Consider the following 26,411-nt stretch of genomic DNA (forward strand, 5'->3'; position numbering starts at 1 on the left):
TAACGCTCAGTCAGTCATTTATTCAATATTCTTTATATAACAAAAGACCATGAAAAAACACCAACTGACAGACATCAAGTGCTGAAAAACTACCCACAACAGCAAAAGGTCTTTCTTGTGTGATAACTCCTATTTTGACTACACAAATAACGCTACACCATAAAACAACTCACATTCTTACATCTTTCTTTCTTTATTTGGTGTTTAACGTCGTTTTCAACCACGAAGGTTATATCGCGACGGGGAAAGGGGGGGAGATGGGATAAAGCCACTTGTTAATTGTTTCTTGTTCACAAAAGCACTAATAAACAAGAAGAGCAAACGCTCGATCGAGTCACTTTCGCAGTTCTGAATATTATATGAGGCATCAGATGGACAGGAAGAAATTGCTATTCACAACACAATGAGTCACGTTCACATAAAATTTGAGCCCGGTCACTTTTATAGTTTCCGAGAAAAGCCCAACGTTAAGTTGTGTGTTGCCGAACAGAAAAGGCTAGTTATCTCCCTTGTTTTTCTGATAACGTTCGTAAAAGGCTACAGATGTAAATACTTTGATGTAAAGAATAATCCTACAAAGTTTCAATCACATCCGATGAACTTTGTCAAAGATATAAAATGTCTAATTTTTCCTTTGACGCTGACCTGTGACCTTGAAAAAGGTCAAAGGTCAACGAAACCATCGTTAAAGTGTAGAGGTCATTGGAGGTCACGACTAAACAAAATATGAGCCCGATCGCTTTGATAGTTTCCGAGAAAAGTCCAACGTTAAGGTGGTGTCTACGGACGGCCGGCTGGCCGGCCGGCCGGCCGGACAGACTAACACTGACCGATTACATAGAGTCACTTTTTCTCAAGTGACTCAAAAAATTGCTCCAGGGGCTTGCAACGTAGTACAATATTTTACCTTACTGGGAGAATGCAAGTTTCCAGTACAAAGGACTTAACATACACATTCTTACATTCATACCCAATCAGTCAAATACTTGAAACACAGTCATCCTTTACATGCCCCCAGAGGGCGGGCCCCTTGTGACGAGTTACGATAAAACCTTGAAAACCTTGTCAGTGCAAACAGTCGTCCCACAAAGTGTTCACACGTCATTTGTTGCCATTCACATCAACAAAGCCATAAACACTTGACATCCTAAACATAAGAAATTGACATCCTAAACATAAGAAATTGACATCCTTGTCCAATACACATTCAAACAGCGACAATGTATACATATATGTACAGTCCAGTTGCCCCCCCCCCCCCCCTAAAAAAAAAGCAGAAAAAAAGCAGTTGCACTGGAAAAATAGTAGAGTGTACTCTGAAAATTTATAAAGAAATAACATCCAAGTTTCATGACACCATCATATGCACATTTAAGTTTAGTCAGTGATTATGCATGAACTTGCAAGAAAACAAATTCTATATCCCTCTACATGCAAATACATATGCAAAGCTATGAGCTTTGTTCTGCTCTGGTACAGCTACTACTAGCCACCAGTCATAAAATAAAACGCCAACTTGTTAATTCATGGAAACATAATACAGTCGAACCTTTCCTGGCGACCACCTCTCCATAACTACCACAACCGCAAAATGATCCCTGGCCGCTTTTTCCCCCTGCATTATTCACCTGTTCATACCAACCATCTGTCGATAAAGGCCGCTTTTTCCCCCTGCATTATTCACCTGTTCATACCGACCATCTGTCTATAATGGCCGCCTTTTCCCCCTGCATTATTCACCTGTTCATACCGACCATCTGTCTACAACGGCCGCTTTTTCCCCCTGCATTATTCACCTGTTCATACCAACCATCTGTCAATAATGGCCGCTTTTTCCCCCTGCATTATTCACCTGTTCATACGAACCATCTGTCAATAATGGCCGCTTTTTCCCCCTGCATTATTCACCTGTTCATACCGACCATCTGTCTATAACGGCCGCTTTTTCCCCCTGCATTATTCACCTGTTCATACCGACCATCTGTCTATAACGGCCGCCTTTTCCCCCTGCATTATTCACCTGTTCATACCAACCATCTGTCAATAATGGCCGCTTTTTCCCCCTGCATTATTCACCTGTTCATACCAACCATCTGTCAATAATGGCCGCTTTTTCCCCCTGCATTATTCACCTGTTCATACCAACCATCTGTCTATAATGGCCGCTTTTTCCCCCTGCATTATTCACCTGTTCATACCGACCATCTGTCTATAATGGCCGCCTTTTCCCCCTGCATTATTCACCTGTTCATACCAACCATCTGTCTATAATGGCCGCTTTTTCCCCCTGCATTATTCACCTGTTCATACCGACCATCTGTCTATAACGGCCGCTTTTTCCCCCTGCATTATTCACCTGTTCATACCGACCATCTGTCTATAAAGGCCGCTTTTTCCCCCTGCATTATTCACCTGTTCATACCGACCATCTGTCTATAACGGCCGCTTTTTCCCCCTGCATTATTCACCTGTTCATACCGACCATCTGTCTATAACGGCCGCTTTTTCCCCCTGCATTATTCACCTGTTCATACCGACCATCTGTCTATAACGGCCGCTTTTTCCCCCTGCATTATTCACCTGTTCATACCGACCATCTGTCTATAACGGCCGCTTTTTCCCCCTGCATTATTCACCTGTTCATACCGACCATCTGTCTATAATGGCCGCTTTTTCCACCTGCATTATTCACCTGTTCATACCGACCATCTGTCTATAATGGCCGCTTTTTCCACCTGCATTATTCACTTGTTCATACCGACCATCTGTCTATAATGGCCGCTTTTTCCACCTGCATTATTCACCTGTTCATACCGACCATCTGTCTATAATGGCCGCTTTTTCCACCTGCATTATTCACCTGTTCATACCGACCATCTGTCTATAAAGGCCGCTTTTTCCCCCTGCATTATTCACCTGTTCATACCGACCATCTTTCTATAACGGCCGCTTTTTCCCCCTGCATTATTCACCTGTTCATACCGACCATCTGTCTATAAAGGCCGCTTTTTCCCCCTGCATTATTCACCTGTTCATACCGACCATCTGTCTATAACGGCCGCTTTTTCCCCCTGCATTATTCACCTGTTCATACCGACCATCTGTCTATAACGGCCGCTTTTTCCCCCTGCATTATTCACCTGTTCATACCGACCATCTGTCTATAACGGCGGCTTTTTCCCCCTGCATTATTCACCTGTTCATACCGACCATCTGTCTATAACGGCCGCTTTTTCCCCCTGCATTATTCACCTGTTCATACCGACCATCTGTCTATAACGGCCGCTTTTTCCCCCTGCATTATTCACCTGTTCATACCGACCATCTGTCTATAAAGGCCGCTTTTTCCCCCTGCATTATTCACCTGTTCATACCGACCATCTGTCTATAAAGGCCGCTTTTTCCCCCTGCATTATTCACCTGTTCATACCGACCATCTGTCTATAATGGCCACTTTTTCCACCTGCATTATTCACCTGTTCATACCGACCATCTGTCTATAATGGCCACTTTTTCCACCTGCATTATTCACCTGTTCATACCGACCATCTGTCTATAATGGCCGCTTTTTCCCCCTGCATTATTCACCTGTTCATACCGACCATCTGTCTATAATGGCCGCTTTTTCCACCTGCATTATTCACCTGTTCATACCGACCATCTGTCTATAATGGCCGCTTTTTCCACCTGCATTATTCACCTGTTCATACCGACCATCTGTCTATAATGGCCACTTTTTCCACCTGCATTATTCACCTGTTCATACCGACCATCTGTCTATAATGGCCGCTTTTTCCACCTGCATTATTCACCTGTTCATACCGACCATCTGTCTATAATGGCCGCTTTTTCCACCTGCATTATTCACCTGCTCATACCGACCATCTGTCTATAATGGCCACTTTTTCCCCCTGCATTATTCACCTGTTCATACCAACCATCTGTCTATAATGGCCGCTTTTTCCACCTGCATTATTCACCTGTTCATACCAACCATCTGTCAATAATGGCCGCTTTTTCCCCCTGCATTATTCACATGTTCATACCAACCATCTGTCTATAATGGCCACTTTTAATCAGTCCCTTGGGCGGCCCTTACAGTCAGATTTGGCTGTACCACAAACATTTTTTCTTCAGACTAAACTTTGCACTTGACAAATTACTTGAAAATGAGTGGAAAGAAGGGGAAGATAAAGAGAACAAGAGAGGAGGAAAACAACTCAGGAAAATACGAAAAATCTAAGATAGTAGCTAATTTTCAAAATTTTGTCCACAAACTTACTCCCAGTCTTGTAATACTTCTCTGAAACAGTTTGTATACACTTTATTTAATTTAAATACTAGAACGACCAGTCTTGTCCCGTTCATCTCAACATAACTAAATGCACAATCTCTTTGTCTGAAGACAAAACCATCTGCCTTGAAGTTGAAGAAGATAGATACTGCTCCTTCTGTGTCACCTCAAACTGGAAGTTCTTGTCATGTGGATGGCCGTGGCTTCAGTATGAGTTTACCTGTCTGTGAGGAAACCATCAACACTAATTCAAAATAGGCAGAGTTTGTACTTCTGTGTTCGTAACTGTAAAAAAGTTCATGTGCATTTGTGTAAATGTGGAACTGTGCAGAGTGGATATCTTTGTATAAAAGTGAGATGATTTGTTTGAAAAGAATAATTATGCCAAAAAAAAAAAAAATAGGTGTGGTTACGGTAACATAGCCAAAAAAAATAGGGTAGGTAGGTAGGCAATCACTTTTTTTTTAAAACTTTTTTTCTAATGTGTACAAATTAAACCTACTTGACAGGGAAATAAGTGTGCGACTCGGGCGCTTTCGCTTTCATTGCGTTTTTTGTACTCGTTTTTTTTTGTGTTTTGTTTGGACAAATGTAATAAAAAGTTATAGGATCGGCCCCTAAAATTAGGGTAGGTCGGGTTACCGTAACCACACCTTTTTTTAATTTTTTTTTAGGCCTTATGCAGATTGGAGTGCATGGGTGGTGTTAGGGAAGGATAGGTGCTTGTTGCTTATTGCGTCATTTTAAAAATCCTCACAATAATTATTGAAACTTCTGAACTGCGGTAAAGGTGCACAAATTTGAAGAAAATGTTTTGCCTGCAGGGAAACAAGCATGCATAATGGGTATGCATGTTGTGTGGGTTTTGTATGTCAGTTTTAGGGACTGTGACATCACGAAAATTAAGATGAGTGTAAGAGAAAAGATAAACACTGTACTCACATCATCGCATGACATGTTGTACTCTGCAAGCACGAACCTGCATCTTGAAGCAATACTGGTTATCTGTTCAGGAACCTTTTCCACTTCATCTGTGAGCATCTAATGCACACACACACACACATTCTCTCTCTCTCTCTCTCCCTCTCTCACTGGCAAACACACACACACTCACACACACACACACATTTTCTCTCTCACTGGCAAATGCACACACATTCTCTCTCTCACTGGCAACACACACACACACACACACAGCACAAAAATTGCATTTGAAAAGAACGTGTCCTTTTCCTGCCCTAAACAGAATAACATAAGCATCAGCGCTTTACCTGTCTCACATTTCAACATTCAAACTCTTTCGTACATCAAGGCATCCAGCTTCCATTCACAATTCCAGCAAGGATACATAGACGGCGCGACGACTCTCTTGTGAATACCAGAGAGAAAAAGCAGAAGAAGGGTGAAACAGCTGATGGCGAATACTGGATGGTACAACAGCGACTGTGTAAATGTTACCTGAAAAAAATAAATGTAACAGGGTAAATCCCACCTGTTGAAAACCATCGTGGAAGCTGACATGCTCATTAGTGTATTTTGTTTGTTTGTTTGCTTAACGCCCAGCCGACCACGAAGGGCCCTATCAGGGCAGTGCTGCTTTGACATATAACGTGCGCCACACACAAGACAGAAGTCGCAGCACAGGCTTCATGTCTTACTCAGTCACATTATTCTGACACCGGACCAACCAGTCCAAGCACTAACCCCATAATGCCAGACGCCAGGCGGAGCAGCCACTAGATTGCCAATTTTAAAGTCTTAGGTATGACCCGGCCCGGGTTCGAACCCACGACCTCCCGATCACGGGGCGGACGTCTTACCACAAGGCCAACCATGCCGGTCTCATTAGTGTATGCAGACATGAGAATAAAAAACTGTTAAACAAGAGGAAATAAGGTTTGCCAAATCTTATACAACCCTGAATTTAGACAATGTTATCAGTTTTCCTCAACCTTGATGAAAGAGAAGAACAACAAATGATTTACACATGAGGAGTGTTGCTTACGGGTTCAAAATCAATTTAATGTGCTGATTTCTTTTTTAATATCAGACATGAACACCAAGAGCGGGTCCAAAGGAGGAGCTCATCCAAGAGGAAATATCTCATGCCTGTGTTAGCTAAGACTCTGCCCTAATGATGCCTCAGGCAAAAAGAACAGCAACTCTCCCAACCACTTACCTGAAGTAAAACAAACAAGAAATTCCTATGAGGTAGGAAAAACACCCCCGTCAAAGGGAAATAACCTTCTCAGTTGGTGGCAGTGACTGAGTGAGAATGGTTATTTCCCTTTGACCATGAACATGTCCCTGTATAAGTCCTTGTATAATTTTAATCCACCAATAACTCCCTAACCGTATGTTTGACTGGACCCAATTTTTGTAAGGACCGTCTCAGGAATGTATAGAACCTGTTCACCAAGTTTGGTGACGATCGGTCCGTTCATTCTTGAGATCTATATGCGAACACAAACACACAAACAAACACCAAAACACATCGAGCGAAACCTATACACACCCCTATACCGGGGGTGTAAAAACAGGGGGGGCATTTGCTCAGAAAGACATGCAAAAAAAACTCACAAATTAATCAGATTTTGTAATTCAGAATCTTCAGGGTTCAACTGTCCTTCCACACAAATCTGTTCACAAACATATCCGGATCCCCCACCCCCTCCCCACATGCTTATGCTTTTCTGATAACCATATACATTGTAAAACATACTATCTTGTGCAAATAGGTTGTCATAGTGATTATCAAGATAGGCTGAATCTAAAGACAAGTAAGAGTCTTGAACAAATTTGTCCATCCATTGGTGAAAAGCCGAGTGGCCTAGTGGATGCAACATCGACCTCCAAATCGGAAAGTTATGAGTATCCTGGCCGATACCGCCCGGTGGGTTAAGGGTGGAGATTTTTCCGATCTCCCAGGTCAACTTATGTGCAGACCTGCTAGTGCCTTAACCCCTTTCATGTGTACACGCAAGCACAAGACCAAGTACGCACGGAAAAGATCCTGTAATCCATGTCAGAGTTCGGTGGGTTATAGAAACACGAAAATATCCAGCATGCTTCCCCAAGAAAGGAGCATATGGCTGCCTAAATGGTGGGGTAAAAACGGTCATACACGTAAAAAACAACTCGTGCAAAAACATGAGTGAACGTGGGAGTTTAAGCCCATGAACGAAGAAGAAGAGGTGAAAAGCCCAGTTTCAAGGGTCAGCCTACATTTGGATGTACCTGAGATGTCCTAGGGTCCCAAAGCCACGCCCAAGCCCCAACAGCAGTCAGTATTGATATAACAATAAGCAGCACTGAAAAAGAAACAAGAATGTTACATACACATGCACAACAAACAGGTAGACAATGCATTATTTTCGCTTTCTGTGACCAGGTACCTGTACAATTCATTATTTTAGTGGATCCCCCCCCCCCCCCCAACCCAATTTAAGATTCCCTTCCTTTTAAGACCCGGTTGTTGTTTAAAAAAAAAATTCTGTTGATAACCTCTGTAATTTGACCCTCATTTTAAGAGTCTTTTAACTTATTTAAGACCTGATTTTCCAACATTTTTGGAGGTCTTTAAAGGGTAGTTCCACAGTCTTACTATTAGACTATGGATTTTGATACTATACTGTGAAGGCGTCTGTTCCAGTCTTACTATTAGACTATGGATTTTGATACTATACTGTGAAGGCGTCTGTTCCAGTCTTACTATTAGACTATGGATTTTGATACTATACTGTGAAGGCGTCTGTTCCAGTCTTACTATTAGACTATGGATTTTGATACTATACTGTGAAGGCGTCTGTTCCAGTCTTACTATTAGACTATGGATTTTGATACTATACTGTGAAGGCGTCTGTTCCAGTCTTACTATTAGACTATGGATTTTGATACTATACTGTGAAGGCGTCTGTTCCAGTCTTACTATTAGACTATGGATTTTGATACTATACTGTGAAGGCGTCTGTTCCAGTCTAACTATTAGACTATGGATTTTGATACTATACTGTGAAGGCGTCTGTTCCACAGTCTTACTATTAGACTATGGATTTTGATACTATACTGTGAAGGCGTCTGTTCCACAGTCTTACTATTAGACTATGGATTTTGATCCTATACTGTGAAGGCGTCTGTTCTACAGTCTTACTATTAGACTATGGATTTTGATACTATACTGTGAAGGCGTCTGTTCTGCAGTCTTACTATTAGACTATGGATTTTGATACTATACTGTGAAGGCGTCTGTTCTGCAGTCTAATAAAAGCTGTTTCTTAAAAGATCATCAAGAACATCAAAAGATCACATTCAGGTATTAACAGAAGCAATGAATTTTTATGATACATGTATATTTTCAGAATCTCTCTTTGTGTTTAGGCCAAAAAAAAAAAATAGGTGTGAGTTTAGAGGGAGCGGTCAGCGACCATAAACTCTATTTAAACGAGACAGATATGCAGCAAAAGGAGGGGGGGGGAGGAGGTGTCAGTAGAGGTAATGCAGGAGGAAGTGATAGCAGAGTCCCGTGGGAACGAATGCGGGGGAATGGAAGAGGGTTGGAGGGCAGGGGGGAGGTGATGAGTGAAGGAGAGCAGTCTGGAATGAAACAATGGTAACAGATAAGGGAGTCCGAGAGAGAGCGAGAGAGAGCGAGGACCGAAGTCATAAGTAGCAGCGCAGCGGCCAGCAAGCAAGTTCAGCGATTTTCAGTTCTGCAAAACTATGGAGTTCAATTTTACTTCTTGGGCAAAAAATCTGCCCCAACCTGTAATTGAGGTTCTGGAAAAAGAGGAGTTCACAAGCCTCAGTGCCTTGAAATATGCAGGAGAAAAGGACCTGGAAAGCCTTAAGTTAAAACAAGGCCACATAGTGTTTAGGCAAAAAAAAAAAATAGGTCTGTTTACGGTAACCCGACCGACCCTAGTTTTTTCGCGCGACCCAAGACTTTTTTTTGGCATTTGGGGGGAAAAAAAAGAAGAAAAAGAAAAAAAATCTTGTTTTTTTGGCAAAATAATGTAAAAATATGATTTTTTGAAGAAAAAAAATGAAAAAAAAAAAATCCCGACCTACCGACCCTATTAGAGAGAAAGGGGGAATGTACGTTCTGGCTCACCGATTCCGACAGACCCTAAATATTAACGCAAAATAGGCTTCTGGACTAAACTTTTACTAAAATGAAACATGCGACAAAATCAGAAAAATACTGCATAAATCCATACAAAAAAAAATACAGTAAAGTAAGGTTGTTTTGAACCAATGCCGGGTCTGTCGGAATCAGTAACCCAGAACGTACATTCCCCCTTTCTCTCTGTGCAACGCTAAATTTAGTTTCCATTGAAATATTAACTAGTTGCAGCCAGCGTGTGTTTCGATCCAATCTGCCCCTCGGCAAGCCATAACTACCGTATTGATCTGGTAAAAACAAACAGCAAGCCTGTCTTCTATATTCCTCCAATGGCAAGACAAGATTAAATCATGTGATAGCAACAGTTACGTCACGTCCGCCCACCAGTGTGTTGATAACAACCCGATCTAGTTTGTGTTGTTAGCAACCAGGCAGACCTGTCTCGCCATTTCGTATTGAGGTGCTGTTCTGTGAAGACGTGTTTGTGTTTCAGTGAAAAAAGTGCTTAATTTAACAAGGTGAATGTCGCAGAATTAGAGAAAGAGCTTCTTGAATCGCAAAATGTTCATCAAGAATTGTTAGATTATTCTAGGCGGTCAACAACTTTAATTCTACCTGACATGGAACAAGCTTGTAATGTCCCACTACCAGCGCCAACACCATCAGAATTTTGGACAGAAGAAGAACAGCATGTACTAGAAGAGAATAGAAAATATTTTGAGCAGATGGCCTTAATAGCAGTTAAGGCTAAAACAGAAGGATTAATGAGACTGCCCAAAAAACCAAAAAGGAAGATAGAAGATTTGTTCAAAGAAAAAGACGGAAAGAAAAAGAGAGTAGAACCAACAACGCCAAGTGATTTACATCACTATCTCGTTTCAAACCAAGCAGATGTTAGCCATGCTATATCCACAGAAGCTTTCACAAATGCTTATTTTGCTCAAGCAGTAAATGAAAAAGATATTGTGGAAAGACTGCAAAAAGGGATGAGAAATCTCAAAAGACAGGACGCACAACAAATCTTAATTTACATTCAGTTTGGACAGTTTTTGATTATGTGCAAACAATGGCAGGAGAAGCAAAGAAAAGAAGGGAGAATGAAAGAAACGTGGGCTGACTGGTTGAAAGCAAAAACTGGCTATTCCGATGTTCATGCGCGTAGACTACGCGCCGTTGCTAGATCGCTTTATGCATTTCCGCGATTTACCACTGTTGGTTTGCCAATCAGTTTTATCATGGGCAAACTTAAACAAATCGAAGAGATGCTCCAGATCGAAGAGTACAGAGAGTACTGGTCAGAAACGCCGCATATTCCTGTCACATCAGAGCTCCAACAGTCCCAGTCTTAGACTTACAGTGCTTGTTTGTGCGCAACAACAGAAGTATCACACTGCACCTGCACTGTTAGACAAGTGTTTAAATATAGTAACGATCATGCATGTACGGTTTCAAAAATAGTAATGACGTGATTCTAAATATAGTAACGATCATGCATGTACGGTTTCAAAAATAGTAATGACGTGATTCTAAATATAGTAACGATCATGCATGTACGGTTTCAAAAATAGTAATGACGTGATTCTAAATATAGTAACGATCATGCATGTACGGTTTGCTGCGCCTGCCCTGCTTTGGCTGTCTTCTTAATCATCCTGCTTCAACACCCTGCTTCAGCTGTGTTATTGTTTTTGCTTCACCCTGCTTCAACGCCCTACTATAAACTTTTTAGGCTGCCTTCGGGCGGCCGCCGAGTGTTAACTTATTCAATTGACTTGTTTATTTTATTCAAGCTTTTGATAAGTGTACTTGGTGGCTGCTTTGAAACTCAACAAAGCCTACTAACTCCCCTTTCACAAACACTTCCCAAACGCAAGCAACGTCCTCTCCCCCGCTGCAGTCAAAACAAAGCTGTCATAGCGGGTTTTCCCGATTGACAAAAATTCTTATTACACACTCAGACTATTTGGAGTCGCGTTTGTTCTCCAGTGTCCAATTGCATAAGAATATTCTGGTGATGAATAAACGCGCTTTGTGTCATTAGCATCTAAAGATTTCTTGTTTACAATAGTTGTGTTGATCTGATGAAGCGCGGAACTGATCTTAGGGTTGTCATGGTGAAACACTCGCTTCTGAAACAGTGCTTCCTTGTAGTTATCATGCGATATGCTCGACTTTACAACCTGTTTGCTTACACCCTTTGCTTTTTTAACCACCCCTTTCTCACTTGCAACACTGTACATCTTTGCACGCAATCCAACATACTCCTTAATTATCTTCCCATTCATTTCATCTTTCATCTTTCCAATAACCTTCTTGTTAACATTTGAGTGCAATGGTGATTCTTTAGGGTAGTCGCAAGTGTCATAAAAAGAATCTTTTCCTTTTACTGCAGGACTTTCAGCTTCTAGATCTTTGTAAATGTCATCCGCTGGAATGTCAAGTAAGAATGAATCTGTGTCTGTGTAAAGTACTCTCGATTTGGGATATCTTGGTTTCAAATAATCATACAAAAACTCAAGCATCAACAGTTTTGACAACTCTAGCACAGTAAAGCCTATGAATACTGGTTTGTCAAGCTTGACTACAAGTTTTTTCATTAAGATACCATACAGCTGTTCATGAAAGTATTTAAAGTCTTGATACTGTGGTTTGGATGTCAGCTTGATGGCCTCATTTTCTCTTGTAACAAGTCTAACATCCTTTCTCTTGTGTGGGTTTTCCATTGTCTTACCAAAGCAACTGTTGTTCATCAGTTTAAAAAAGTCTTTCTCTGATGCATCAGCGGCTTTGGTTCTCAGTTCTGTGTTTTTCATGATGTAAGGTTTCATAAACTGTTCTTGATCAAATAAAATTATACGATGAACAGCCTTCAAAATTAATCCATGTCTAATGTAAAACTGTAACAGTCTGTAGTGACACACATACTTCTTTTTGTGAAACAGATTGGGCACCAGCTTTGGGGGTTCTCTTGGGTTTACTTTTAACCTCTCAGCCGCTAAAGGATAATCATTATGTAGATCATGAAGTGATAGTGGATAGTCTAAGTCAACTTCTAGTATCCATCCCTTTCGACTGTCTGGGCCTGCTTTTAATATTGTCAGCACAACACATTGTGAAAATGGTCCTGAATAGATCTTAAAGTTCCGAAGTGGAAGCGTCTGACACATTGCCCAACCATACAAATTGTTTGCATCTAGATACATGATGTAATTAGAAGGTTTCATAGGATCAAAGTCGTCCAAGTATTTGTTGTTGGCTTTGCAGTAATTGTGTGAAGCCATACTGATTCCTCCACGTAGTCCATTTTCAATCATCTGAAGTGTAGGTAGATCTGATAGCAAGTCAATCTTTACTCCTGTAAATCTAAGAAATGCATCCCAGCTCATGCCTGGTGCAGATATGTAATGTGAAGGATCTAGATTGTAGTGCTTCATACATGTTCTTCTGTAATTCTCAAATATATCTGCAAGTAAACAAACATCAGCCAACAAATATTGATCATGATAATCACCCATTGTATTACATCCTAATTTATTCCATGCAGTCTTAGCGTGTTCATAGTCTTCGTCACTTATACCTTTACCCTTCAGCCGTGAGAAGTAAGCATCCTTTGGTGGTAACTCATCTTCATCAAACCTCTCCCACGAATCCATGTATTCATATGGATAGACTCCCTTTCTAACTAAGTCACTGTCAAAGTACTTACATGTGATTGGGAAAGCAGTTAGTGATGAAGATAAAGACTCAAGTGTTCCCATCAGATGTTGAGCAGAATCGTAGAAGTATAAACTATTCAGAGTAAAGGCCATGTACTTTTCTGAAGACTGCGCAATGCATCTTGCTTTGTATTCATCAGTTACTGCCTGCATGATCAGATGTGAATCATAACCGCGCAAGTTATGGAAGAAGATTGGAAGCTTCCAAGTCTTAGGATCAAACTTTAATTGTAGATTACATTTGCTGTGTGCTGCTCCTCGGAACTGCCCACTTACATGATCATGATCTCTTACTATTGGATTGTCTGTGTTTGGTGTTAGACTTTGTTCGCATATCCAACACTGTGTGGTAGAGTTAAACTGTTCTTGGTCTTCAGGTTTCATAACAATGTCTGAAAGATTCAGTTGTTTGGAGCAGTCATTTCGCACTTGGTTCATTTGTTGTAAGAAGTTCTTTGCTGCATTAGGTCCTCTGTACAATTGCGGTTTAGAATGTTTACCATCTGAACTAACAACAATAAATGCATATGAACAGACTTGATGATTACTTAGAGTTACTGTTTTAGGTAGGTCTTTTGGTAAAGGTCCTTCATATGGCACAATGATAGATTCAAAGTCAGCATAAACAACATAAGGACTTTTCTGTAGTTTGCATACATTCTTAAAATACACTTTGCTGTCTGGCGGCGGTGTTGTTAACTTCACAACCGCATCATCAACGCTCTTACAATGTTGCTTGTGTATAAGTGCTGCATGAATTGATGGAATACGCAAGAGACATCGCCTACAAAAGTCTTGTTTACTATTGTGATTGCTTGTGCTCGCCATCAGTCTACTCATTGTACGAATCAAAGTGTAATGATATTTTACACCATCAGTCATTAGTAACATGTCAACATGGTTAGTATCACAATCACCAATCGTTGGTGAGTTCTTTGATATTCTGACTGGTTTCAGTTCATCTTCCTCATCCCACGTGTAAACATTTACGGTGATGGGTTTGTTTTGCTGTTCAAATTTGTCAATGCTTGTAATGCTGACAGGAAATTCAATACCAGTAAAGTTTAGTTTATTTCTGTATGCATGATAGTTAGACACTCTTTCTGCATTTTTCTTTACACTGTACAGTCTTGCCAGAACACACCACATAAAACATTTGTCATCATCATTCTTTATGTTCAGCACAGCACGTTTTTTGACAAGAGCAGGAGGTAAAGGTATGTAACTTCTACCTCTGATGGGGGCAAATTTACTTAGCTTCAATTCTATTTTTAGAATTTCACCTTCTGACCATCCGGATCCTTTCATCTTTGCATCCTCTGCAGCTTGCTCAAACCGTTTCATCATTTCATCTGCCCAGTTTCCATTCAATTCTGCCATAGAATTAAGTGCTAGTTGTCTGGTTGAAACATGAACTTCTAGCACCTCATCACTGACTGTTTTGTATTTTATTAAACTGACTATCTGCACTTTTACTGGAGGTTCAATCAACAAATTGTTTGGAATTTGTTCAATGGCGTCTTGCACACTGGACTGCACATTTTGAGGATCCGTTACTTGTAATTCAACGGTGTCAAATACTGTCGATAAAGATTCTAATACAGAGTCTTCCATCGCTGTGAGTTTGATTTTATAACTCAAAATAAAAATATAAATTAAAAAAATGAAGTTGCTTAGAATTCTTTCTCAGAGCTTCCATTTTTGTTAACACTATAAAATCTGAAATAAAAAATCATTTAACATTTGTACCACGTGGAACTAATTGTAATTCCTCTTTTACAAAGGCTCTTTGCGGTGCTGGTTCTCTCAAGTAATATATAGGTGGATTTGTCTCTACTACTCTCTTGATTTCATGAATGTCAATACTCCAGATTGGATCCGTTGCACGCTTCCTGCTGTCACCCTCAGCTTCACCGGGTGCATATAAATATCTGACTTTCTGATTGAAAGGTAGTAATGCCACTGGTGTTGTTGACTTTGGAGCAACAGGTATTGTTTTCTGTTTGATTGCATCAACTGGTCTTAACCCTGTAGCTTTAAATACCTCCAGATTCATTGCTCTAAGTACTGATGGTAATCTTTTGACCCATTCAGTGTTACGCAATTTACTTTCTGTGTCCAAAAATTCCTGATGGTACTGATATGAAAACAGTTTTTCTGCCAACTGTTTGTTAAAGCTCTCAACAATAGCCTGTGACCTGTGGTTTCCTGGAATACCTCTCTTCACTGTAACATGATGTTTTAACAGAAGCTGGTTGACAGCTCCTTTAAACTCCTTACCATCATCGCACTGAATCATTCTGGGATACTTTAGTGGTCCACGTCTGTAAATTTCTTGCAGGGCAACAGCTGTAGCTATAGCACTTTTCTCTGTCAACGGTTCAGCATCTTTGTATCTTGTTGCAACATCAACTACAGTCAGTGCATACTTATATTTCTTCCTTCTGACTGTGTCATGCGGTAAATACAGCAGGTCTATTTGATGAGTGTCATTCGGTTTAATGTTAACAAAGTGTGGTCGTGTAATTTTTCTTGGTGCAGGTAAATAGATCTGCCAAACTGCCTGCTTTGACAACCATTTCTTTGCTGTATCTTGAGAAACACCTGCTGCGTCACTGAGCTTGTCAATAGCAGTTCTTCCTTTCCAGTATCCTTTTGGGGAATAATATATTTTAGATAACAAAGCATCACTCATGGTTTTTTAAATGACAGAATATTAAGATTTGACAGCATGCGCAATAAAGTAAACAACAGCCATACCAATAACAATGAAAACAATCTCGCCCACCTTCTGCTCTTCTGAAGGTTGATAAAAGTCACCCAGTTTTGGAGGAGCACTTGTCTTCATTTTCTTTCCAGTTACAAGATAGTATTCTTGAATGGCTGCATCAACATTGGCAAAGGTTTTGTTTGCATGTCCTTGCTGCCTGAGTTTATCATTCATAAAGTCTAACTGCGCAATTCGTTTCTTCTCGTATTCATCCTGTGCTTTCGCCAGTTGTTCCATGGCTTTGTTGTGCCTTTCCCTCTCTTCACCATTTTGCAGTTTAGAAAACAAATAGTTGCTGCCAGAAAATGCAAGCGCATTTACAATCGCACCTCCCACCATCATAACCAAGCTAGCCATTTTATTGTCTTACATGTTTATATTTTCTGGAATAATTCCTTGCTTCACCAAAAAGTCTTTTGTTGCAAAGGAAGCTGTCACAACACCAATTAGTTTAGCACCGTCTTCGAAGTCTAACTTTCCCAAGTCGGCTGGTTTCATTCTGAGGAGACTTTTACCCAGCATTGTGTAACCTACACTCAAGCCTCCAATCACTGCAGCGTGATAAACTAGATTAACTATTGTCTTTTCAGAACTCATTTTTATGTTATCAAAATTAAAATATTAAAATTATTCCATATGAAATGAATCCACTGCAGGTACTACTGTGGGCTTTTTTATTGTTTGTACTGCTTTGTTTGTTGATTTTGGTGTTTCTGATTTTGGTGTTTCTGATTTTGGTTTTTCTGACACTTTATATTTGCCTTGCCAAAGTTTGTAAAGCAAGTATCCACCTCCTCCAACAACAGCTGCTACAGCTACTTTTCTGTATGATAGAAATGAAGATTTTAATTCTTGATCAGTTTGTGTGACCTTAGTCACTTCAGGAATGTTTGGTGTCTGCTCAACTTCAGACATAATGTTCTGCTTTGCCTTTTGATTTAACTTTTTTTGTCTGTTCCATTCGGCTAGTTTTTTTCCTGCTTCTACTCTACCAGGTTTCTTTGTCACTGTGTTCACTTCTGGTATTTTCGTCTGCTCCACTGTCTGCTTCAACTGATCTGTCATCTTTTTTATTCTGAAAATTAATGTGTTTGAAAGTAATTAATCCAGCAACAAATGGTACTAATAAAGCACCAAATCGATAATACAGGCCACAGGCAAGAGATTCGAGGGACTTGGAAACAACAGGGTCATGAGTTAGATCATGTGTTAAGTCTTCCTCCGAGTCGAGAGGTGTAAAATGTCCAAAAATCTTTGTGTACAAACCTATAACAGTCTGTCCAATACTTCTAACCATCTTAGAACCAAGCACTGATTCATACCGTCCATGATACTTTTCTATATCTTCTGAGGAAAGATGTTGTACTTCTTCCACAGTTAACTGCTGCCCAAGGTAGTGTTTTGTTTTTCCACAAACAGCAAGTGAATACAATCTTTCTTTTTTATCAGGTATAGTCCTACTGTCACAGATTTCAATATCTGTAGCAGTCTGCATCAGCAATTCATCACAGTTCATTTTATTTTGATGCAGAATAAAATTAAAATCTAGTAATTAAACTTGAGTAAGAACTTAGGTAGGAACTTAACAAGAACTTAGGTAGGAACTTGAGTAAGAACTTAGGTAGGAACTTAACAAGAACTTGAGTAAGAACTTAGTAAGAACTTGTGTAAGAACTTGTGTAAGAACTTGACAAGAACTTGAGTAAGAACTTGACAAGAACTTGAGTAAGAACTTGAGTAAGAACTTGACAAGAACTTGACAAGAACTTAGCAAGGATTTCTACAAACATACATACTGAACTGGTTGATCAGTTTTTAAAACCAGTTTCGAGTGCTTAGAATATTTCAGATTATTCTTTATTCTTTCTCTCTCCTGTTTGTTTTCAATGACATCATTTTCTCGAAGACACTCTTCAAAACTGTCACGGTCCTTTGAATAGAACAATGTTATTGTTTTGAGTTGCTCTCTAAAGTCTTTCAGAACTGCATTGTATTTTTGTGTTAATATCCAAACTGATATTAATGCATGTCGTCCACTGAATGCAAGCTTTGCTAGTGCACTTTTCTTTCTAACAATGTCACGTTCTGCTGCACAGTCATCAATAATAAACAGTGTTGGCGTGTTCTGAAAAAGATCGAAATAATGCTCCAAGCAAACATTTAGACGATCAGAAGGATTTACAATAAATATATTTTGATCAGACCATATGAATTTTCTCTCCTTGTATGTTCTGTTATGCTTTATGGTTGGACAGAATATGACTATGTGTTCAAAGTGATTTATGTAAACAGTCTGTAATAAATCCAAAACATATCTTGTTTTGCCGCAACCTGTTGCCCCACAAATCAAAGAACAGTGTGGATCTTTTGGAAGAAAATCTAGATACTTCATTTTAACACGTTCAATAAACAATATCCTGTAATCTGCTTTCAGAGATGTTTAACTGCGCATCTGACACAACAAACACGTAGATCTTAACTGATTTACTGCTACTCCCTACTTCCTTTTCAATTTGTATTGTGATTCCTTCTGATCCGTTTTCAATTCGCCTTCCACTTCCATGCAGTTTGTTGTCGTCAGTTGTTCTGAGATCCAGCCATAACGCATATTTATTTGTCAAGAAATCTTCTACGCCAACACCGTGTAAATGTAGATCTTTAGCCACAAGATCAGATGTTGGGTCTTTCAATCTTCCTCCAGTAAAGTACTTTCTTGCTTCATCATAGTGTTGGTATGGCAGCATGCCAGATGCAAATATTTGGTTTGGCTGCCCTTCAATTGTGCAATATACTCTATTGATTAGTGGATTGTAAAACTTTTCTATTTGCCTTTCATATGAATCTTTTGGTTCCTCAAACAACATAAGTATTCCCTTCATTGACCTAGCTGGTGTATTCAAGTTAATGTTCCAGATTGGATCAGCCTGGCTTTTTGAAAGTGTACTGTGATTCAACACTCTTTCATAATAGATAGGCAGCTTAGAACTGTACTGATTTTCTATAAGTCTAGCCAGTTCAGGATGGTTTACAACATCAAACTCTAAAGAAATTCCAGACACCTTATACTTTGCTTCCGGGTCTTGCGAAAGCATAACACGATCATAACTATTGAAAGTCAGGTCGTATGACAGCCTGTCACGCAATGCTCCTTGATAGAAGGGAGGATGTGAATTTATGAGTTCAAAGTCAAGTGGAATACAAAATTTGTTTCCAAAAGCAACATTGACAGCGTTATCTTTTTTGTTATTGTCAGCTTTATCTCCTGCTCCTATTCTAACTTTTATCCCATTGTCTGACTGAATCCCTTGAAACACTCTGTTTTTCTTTTCATTGTCAGTTAACCAATTATCTGCATAAACTAAAAATACATCTGCATTATTCAATGACATCACTTCCCGCCCTTCCAGTTTGACAGTAATCTTCCTCACAATTGCTCTTCCTACATTATAAGCCAAAGTCCTATTTTCATCTGAGCCAGATTCTAATTCTAATTTGAATGATAGTCTTACAGTGCCCGGTACAATAACATCGTTCTTACCCAGATTAGGAAACCTAACAGTAAGTATTTCATTCTGATCAATAGTAGAAGGATTATTTGTAACTATAACTGTTTGCCTTATTCCTTTTACCCCGAGAGGTTCTTTCAGCCTTCTGTAAGGATCAAGAACAGAACCGAACGATTGTGCCATCTTTTTTTATTTTCAAAATAAAAAATAAGTTACAAATGGCAGAAGGTGGATTTGAAGATTTATTTGAGCCAGCGGACGACATGAGCGAAGCAATCCCTTTGGTTCCCTACCATCATTCACTGCATTATGAGGTGGCACGACATGAACTTCTGGAAGGTAAAGTTAGAGATTTCTACAAAAGTTTAGGAGAAGAACCTGATGTTTTAGATCCAAACCAGTTCAAAATGGAAGCAAATCATTTATATACAACTAACGATAAAGGAGAAAAAGTCCAACTAACATATAAATCTAATCCTGCTAAGTTTCTATCAAAAGTTTCACTAAAACAAAAACTTACTGCTAATCGACTTAGGCAATTAGATATTGTGCCTAGCACACGGTCATCATCTTCCCATGTTGTTTCCTTACTTCAACAAGCAGAACTAGGACTACCAACTGCTACTCAAATAGAATCTGTTCCATTGCAAGATCTTAATAAACTTGCAGATGAGGCTGATCAACTTATACAAGAGATAGAGACTTCTTTTTCTGAGGAAACTTCATTGAAGACTCCACATGAACTATTACCTATGAGAGAAATAGAAGCCCTTAATCAATCACTACAAACCATCAGAGGTGAAATAGCAAATAATCTGTCAAAACTAGGTCAGCTGGATGAAGATATAAACAAAGAGAAACACAAACTTGCTGATGCTGATGATTTGAACCTAGAACAAGAAGTAAAAAACAGAATTTCTAAGCGTTTAAAAGATTTGCAGGAGGAGAAAGCCATAAGGTTAGAAGTTCTAAGTAACAATAGAGAACAACTGAGAACACAGGTCAGCAGAATAAAAAATACAATTCAAAGAATCCTTTACGAAGACACAACTCTTGCTGAAAGAATTAGAACGCTTTTCAGAGAGCAGGGAATCACAATAGCTAGTATACTAACTGCGTTAGGATTTGCAATAAGCACATTAGTGTTAACACTCACAGGTGGCACTGTCACACCTCCACCTCCACCTCCACCTTCACCTCCATCTGATCCGGGATGGGTAAAGAAACAACTCAAACACATTGCAGAACTATTAAAGAAACTAGCAGCAAAAGCTTTGGATGCACTTCCAGGAATCATTGGTTCAATTGTTAGCTGGCTGTTATCTTTTGCAGGTAAAGTTGTTGGTTTCATGGCTGAACATCTCTGGACTCTAATAGTTTTAATTGCAGGTGTTCTGCTAACGAGAATAAAGCAAAAGTAAGCCTACACCCACTCCACCAATTACTAGAGCAGTCTTCTGCGATTCATGATCATCACTAATACTAACAGCTTGATCATCACTAGTGACAGAATGATCTTCACCTGCAGCGTGATCTTCACTTGTCACGCTTTGTTTCTGTTCATTGTGATATGGCTGTAACATCGTTCTGATTTCTGAATTCAGTTCTTCACCCTTTCCAAGCGGCTGGGTGTCACTAGCAATAATGATTTCATTGTTATAATTTGTTATTGTTCCAATCTGCAGCTGGAGATCAGAAGGTAACATGTAAAGGCCGTTACCAACAGCAAAGTCAACTTTTGATCTTGCATAACGGAGAGAGTCTTGATACCTTTTGATGCTGGAAGGCAGATCAACTGCAGAGTTTATGACATCTTCTAAATTTGATAACAACTGTTTCTGTGCTTGTTCTCATTATGTTTGATCGTGTCTGTGCCTGCGAGCCTAGCAAGCACCACGCATATGTTCGGATAGATTCATTGATCCTTTCAACACCTGATCCAGTGAAACCTTTGCCGGTGTCTAATATAAAAGTAGTCCATGCATTGTGGTGCTCTTGTTCTATTGATCCTAACTGTACCTGCACATTTGAAGAAAAAGATGTATGACCTGGCCAGTAATCAAAATTATACCTCCTGTGGACACCCCATAAATATAGTGTTCCCATGCCATGGTTTTTGTCTTGCTTTTGCCTAAAGTCGGTCTTAAAATCTATATTGAATTCATTGCAGAGACGCTCATACACTTTCATGTTTATCCTATTGTTGAATGGGTTCCAGCTCTTTTCATGCGGCATTGGTGCCTGAAGTTCAGACAAGATTCTCCTGCACTGATAGTAAACGTGAAATGTGTACACACACTTTGTCAGTAAGTTTGAATTATTCATGTGGTCTGCATAGGACACTCCACATCCTGTGGTTGCACAGAATATTGCAAAGTTTAACTGATTCTGATAGAACTGAATTGGGTGAGAGTTCCACATCTTTGGAACACTATCATTTTTGATTGGGGGATTTAGGTAAGAATGGAATGGGTCAGGCACTTTAACGCGAATGGATTCTGTTTCTGTTACAGCAAAGTCCAACTCATGGAAAGAAATAGTCTTTGGATTGTAATATGGTCCAGTTTTGTATTTAACGTCTTTGTTGAATTTATACTGACTCATTTTTGTTGTTGAATAAAAAATGTTTATCACACTAACAAATGTGAAGACTGGTGTGCCAGTTAAACTTGCAAACCCTATCAACAATCAAAATGGAGGAATGAAAGTTGCACTGCATGAAATTATGTACAAGGTTACTTGGTATAATATCAGTAAAAAAAAGGCTAACAACTGGGTTAGAATTAATGGTAAAACACATTCTGTAGAAGATGGTTACTATGACTTCTGCACTTTAGAGAAAGAATTGTTTGCTCCAGTAGGTATTACAGCGAGTTTAAATCATGCAAGTCTCATTGCTACTCTTACTATGCCCAAAACTAGAGAAGTAAACGTTGAGTTTCCAACCAAACTCCTTGATATGCTTGGAATTACAAATTTATACAAGGGAACACGTCCCATTGACATGGATGTTAACAGTGTACTGTTTGTTCACATGAGAGAGCTTAACACATCCTATAATCTGTTTAATGATCAGCGTTCTGATCTGCTTAGGATTCTTCCACCGAGTGATGCCTCTTTTTGTAAAATGCACGTGCCAACATTTAAGACACTTCAGTTCAAGGACTTGGAGGAAGGGTGTCATGAATTCCTACACATTGATCTGAAAAATCAAAGTGGACAACCAGTTGATTGTTTGTTTAACATTACATTGGAAATAGTTCCATAAAATATTGAGTATTAAAATGTCGAGTGGACCTACAATAGCTTATCCTGTTGCATGTTCAACTATAGAGTTGAAAGATTTAGCAGACGCTATCGACTTTGAGAGCAATGCTGAAGTTGGTGCAGTGTATGCATTCGAGTTTACAGACACTGGTCATTACAAGAGAAAGGAAATCGACGATGAAAAGAAACCAAGATTTCTCAAACTAGGCCAAATCCGTGATGTTAATGTACCTGATCCAATTGTCGATGACATATACTACATGTGGAAACATCAGAATAAAAAATGGGTACTTAGTCCTGTTATCAAAAAGATTGACTGGGAAATGAAGTTTGAATTTGTGAGTCCATACACTCTTGTTGGAAAAGACGACACATTCCGTAAGTCAATCAATGCTAAACCACTAATTGTTAGCCTTGTTCCTGCGTTTAACAGCAGGGGAGAAGTTGCAGTTAAACCTTTCCATAAGAACAACTATCTCATTCACAGAAAACAAAGTGTTGAAAAGGACGCTGACACCATTGTCGATTTTATACCCAAGCTTCCAATAGGGCAGAATGCAACTATGATATTTGATATAGTTGTCAGGAAAAGGGAAGAAACCACAAACACTGTTCTAATGAGAGGAATAAATCTCAACTGGAGACCATTAAATGTTGAAGAAGTCAGAGTATTTATTGCTGTTCAAAAGGATTCTAACACAATAAAGAAACAGACGTCAAACCAAAATGTTGTTGTTAACGCAGATATAAATAATTTAACAGAAATAAGAAGTATTAATCTTACTTATCTTGATTTGATTGCTTTCTACTATACAGATAAGGTGTTAAGCAATGAACAGCTTCAAAGCTTAGCAGAAACACTGGCCAGTGAGAATTAAGATAAATATTTTATATTTTGCATTAAAAAGATGACTAGCAGTGTGAAGCTTTATCCTAATATTGATGAAAGTGCAGCAGAAAGTCAACAATTCAGACTGGCACACATTAGTAATATACAAAAACAACTAGAAGATGAATTAGAAAAATATTCTCGTGCTAGACGTAAGTACTCAACAACTTACAACAGCCTTTCTAATGCCAGCACTGGTTCTACTATCCTTGCATCAGCTGCAGGTGTAACGGGAACAATTCTGTTAGCTACCGGAGTAGGGACTCCAGTTTCTCTAATCCTAGGTGGTGTCGCAGCAGCAGTTGGTGGTTTATCATTTATAGCATCAGCTATAATGAAAAAAATTGTGAAAAAGCTTGAAAAACACGAATCCATTTCCACTCTTGCATCATCAAAATTGTCTAGCCTAAAACTGTCTATCAGTAAAGCACTTGAAGATTCAAAAGTTTCTGACGAAGAATTCAAACAGATACAAACAGACTTTGATGACTACAAAAGTAAGAAAGCAAGTATTCAAACAAAAACACGAGCTGAATATAACAAGCCAATCGATATAGAAGATCTGAAAAAGCAGTTTTTAAAAAAGGGGATTCAAATAGGACGGGAAGAAAAAGTAAAAATAGAATCACTTGTAAAGAGTTAACTATTCGTTTAGACAGTCACATTGCATGTATCAGATATAATTCTAACAGTGAAAGAACATATGAAGTAAAGTTTGTAAATGAGAGAGCGTATTGAGCTTAAGAATGTTGTATCAGAGAAAGGGAGAATGTACGTTCTGGGTTACTGATTCCGACAGACCCGGCATTGGTTCAAAACAACCTTACTTTACTGTATTTTTTTTGTATGGATTTATGCAGTAATTTTCTGATTTTGTCGCATGTTTCATTTTAGTAAAAGTTTAGTCCAGAAGCCTATTTTGCGTTAATATTTAGGGTCTGTCGGAATCGGTGAGCCAGAACGTACATTCTCCCTTTCTCTCTCTTTTTTGGGCCTATGTTACCGTAAACAGACCTATTTTTTTTTTGGCCTTATCAATATCACTTTCTCTCTCCCTCCTTGAATCCTCCACCCCTGTCCCCCTTGTGCAGACACATAATTTGCAGCATTCAGTTTCATTGTACTTTTTTTTTAAAGTATCATTCTTCATTTCTCAAATCCTGTTACTTACTTCTCCATGCCCTTGCTGCTGGTTGCAACTTGTCAATCACTTCTGTCAATCGCCTTTCAAAAGCTTTCAAGTCTGTTTGAAAAAATGTAAAATGTAAACAAACATCAGCAAAATGACACACCTTTAGTTTTAGCAGTTACCGTATATTCCATCTCATTCTCATGTCTTGACACAACTGATACAGTCCAAGAAAGTTTGAAAAATCCATACACAAACTCAAAACCAGCGTGGACCAAGACAAGAGAAGATAACTCTTTATCTCACTCTCAGGCATAGCAATCACCGAAACATGGGGTTGGTTAATCTTGTTTTAGCAGGGCTTGAAAAATGTGATAAAACCCATGAGACGAGATGTAAAAACTGGTAATGATAAATAAAAGCAGAATATAGAACAAAGGTGCACTCAGGTTCTCACCCCAGAGCGCTAAAATTGTAGTGATAAGGCCAAAAAAAAAAAATTGTCTGTTTAGGGTAACCCGACCGACCCTATCGATTTGGCGCCGACCCAAAAACTTTTTTTTGATTTCAAAAAAAAAAAAAAAAAAAAAAAGAGGTAAAAATGCTAAAAAGAGACATTTGGCGTTTCTTTCTCTCCCTTTCTGTCTGTTTTATTTATACGTTAGTTTTGAAACATGTATTCATCAAATATAAGAAGTGAATGTTCAGCCAACATAGCATTTACACAAAAAAACAAAACAAAACAAAACAAAAAAAAACTTTACCTACCTACCGACCCTACTTTTTTTGGTCATGTTACCCTAAACAGACAATTTTTTTTTTTGGCCTAACGGCGAATTAAACTGTTAAAAAATATTTCTGTCTGCTTTTTTGATAGTGCACCTAGTCTTTACAATCCAGTTCTATCTGAAGTCCCAAGATTTCAAAAAGATACAAAGAATCAAAGTTTCAGGTACGGGAAATTCTGTTTTGTGATCGATGAAATAGGTAACCCTCCCAATTTCAGACTATATGGAGATATATCCAGAAGTTGCCGAGCTGTCAGGTGAATGATCTTGTCAGTACATGTATTCTATTATTTCTGTAGCTTTGACTTTGTATAGAGGCAAATTAACAACGCCAGATAACTTTTAAACTTTTTTCTAACTCTAAGTCCAAGGCAGCGTTTAGGGCCGCCCCCACTTACTACACTGAGAAACAAGCCAGATAGATGCATAACTTAAAAGATTGGTGTCAACTGTCATCAATGAAATCAGGTATTACTAGATGTCAGTGTCATCATTCCATTCATGGACAAAGTGATTGTAGATCTATTTCATGATTTCACTGTGCGTTTCCGCATAAGGGACATTTGGGGGGATATTTTTGACTTTAATTTTGAAATTAGTTTCATTCCATTTTCATGTTCAAGTTATCTCTCAGTCTCTGTCGACATCAAAGATGCGCAACTGAAACCATTTCAGTGGATGGGTACCTCATATACCTTTTTTTTTTTACTGTTCTAAAGAAAGGCTTGCGTTTTAAAATTAGTTTGTGATGGAAACAATCTGCATTACACAAGAAGCAAAAGCGAAGGAGCTAAAAAACATCGACTTACCTTCTGTCTGTTCCGCCATCTTGCTGAGTAGACTTTAAAGTACAAACTGCCAGAATAAATAGCCAACTGAATTCAGAGTCAAAAGAGTAAAGCTAGGAGAATAACACAGATATTAAAGAAG

General features: G+C 39.0%; 1 protein-coding gene across 2 annotated transcripts; it reads right to left on the reverse strand.

The window, feature by feature from the left end:
• On the reverse strand, positions 1 to 26,405 carry LOC138960240 (nuclear envelope phosphatase-regulatory subunit 1-like). Of its 2 annotated transcripts, none has more exons than XM_070332050.1 (7): positions 26,291 to 26,405; positions 24,736 to 24,807; positions 7,520 to 7,605; positions 5,643 to 5,752; positions 5,237 to 5,291; positions 1,909 to 4,518; positions 1 to 1,628 (listed from the first exon to the last, which is right to left on the reverse strand). In XM_070332050.1, exons 1-6 carry the CDS (start codon positions 26,307 to 26,309, stop codon positions 4,480 to 4,482), a joined length of 381 nt encoding a protein of 126 aa, XP_070188151.1. In that variant the 5' UTR covers positions 26,310 to 26,405; the 3' UTR covers positions 1 to 1,628; positions 1,909 to 4,479. The 2 variants fall into 2 exon arrangements, with proteins under 2 accessions (XP_070188151.1, XP_070188160.1); XM_070332059.1 differs by having other exon boundaries at positions 7,532 to 7,605; positions 26,291 to 26,402.
• Between the last annotated feature and the right edge of the window lie 6 nt (positions 26,406 to 26,411).

This window comes from Littorina saxatilis, linkage group LG1 (genome assembly GCF_037325665.1).
Source record: "Littorina saxatilis isolate snail1 linkage group LG1, US_GU_Lsax_2.0, whole genome shotgun sequence".
In the NCBI taxonomy this organism is placed as follows: Eukaryota; Metazoa; Mollusca; class Gastropoda; order Littorinimorpha; family Littorinidae; genus Littorina; species Littorina saxatilis.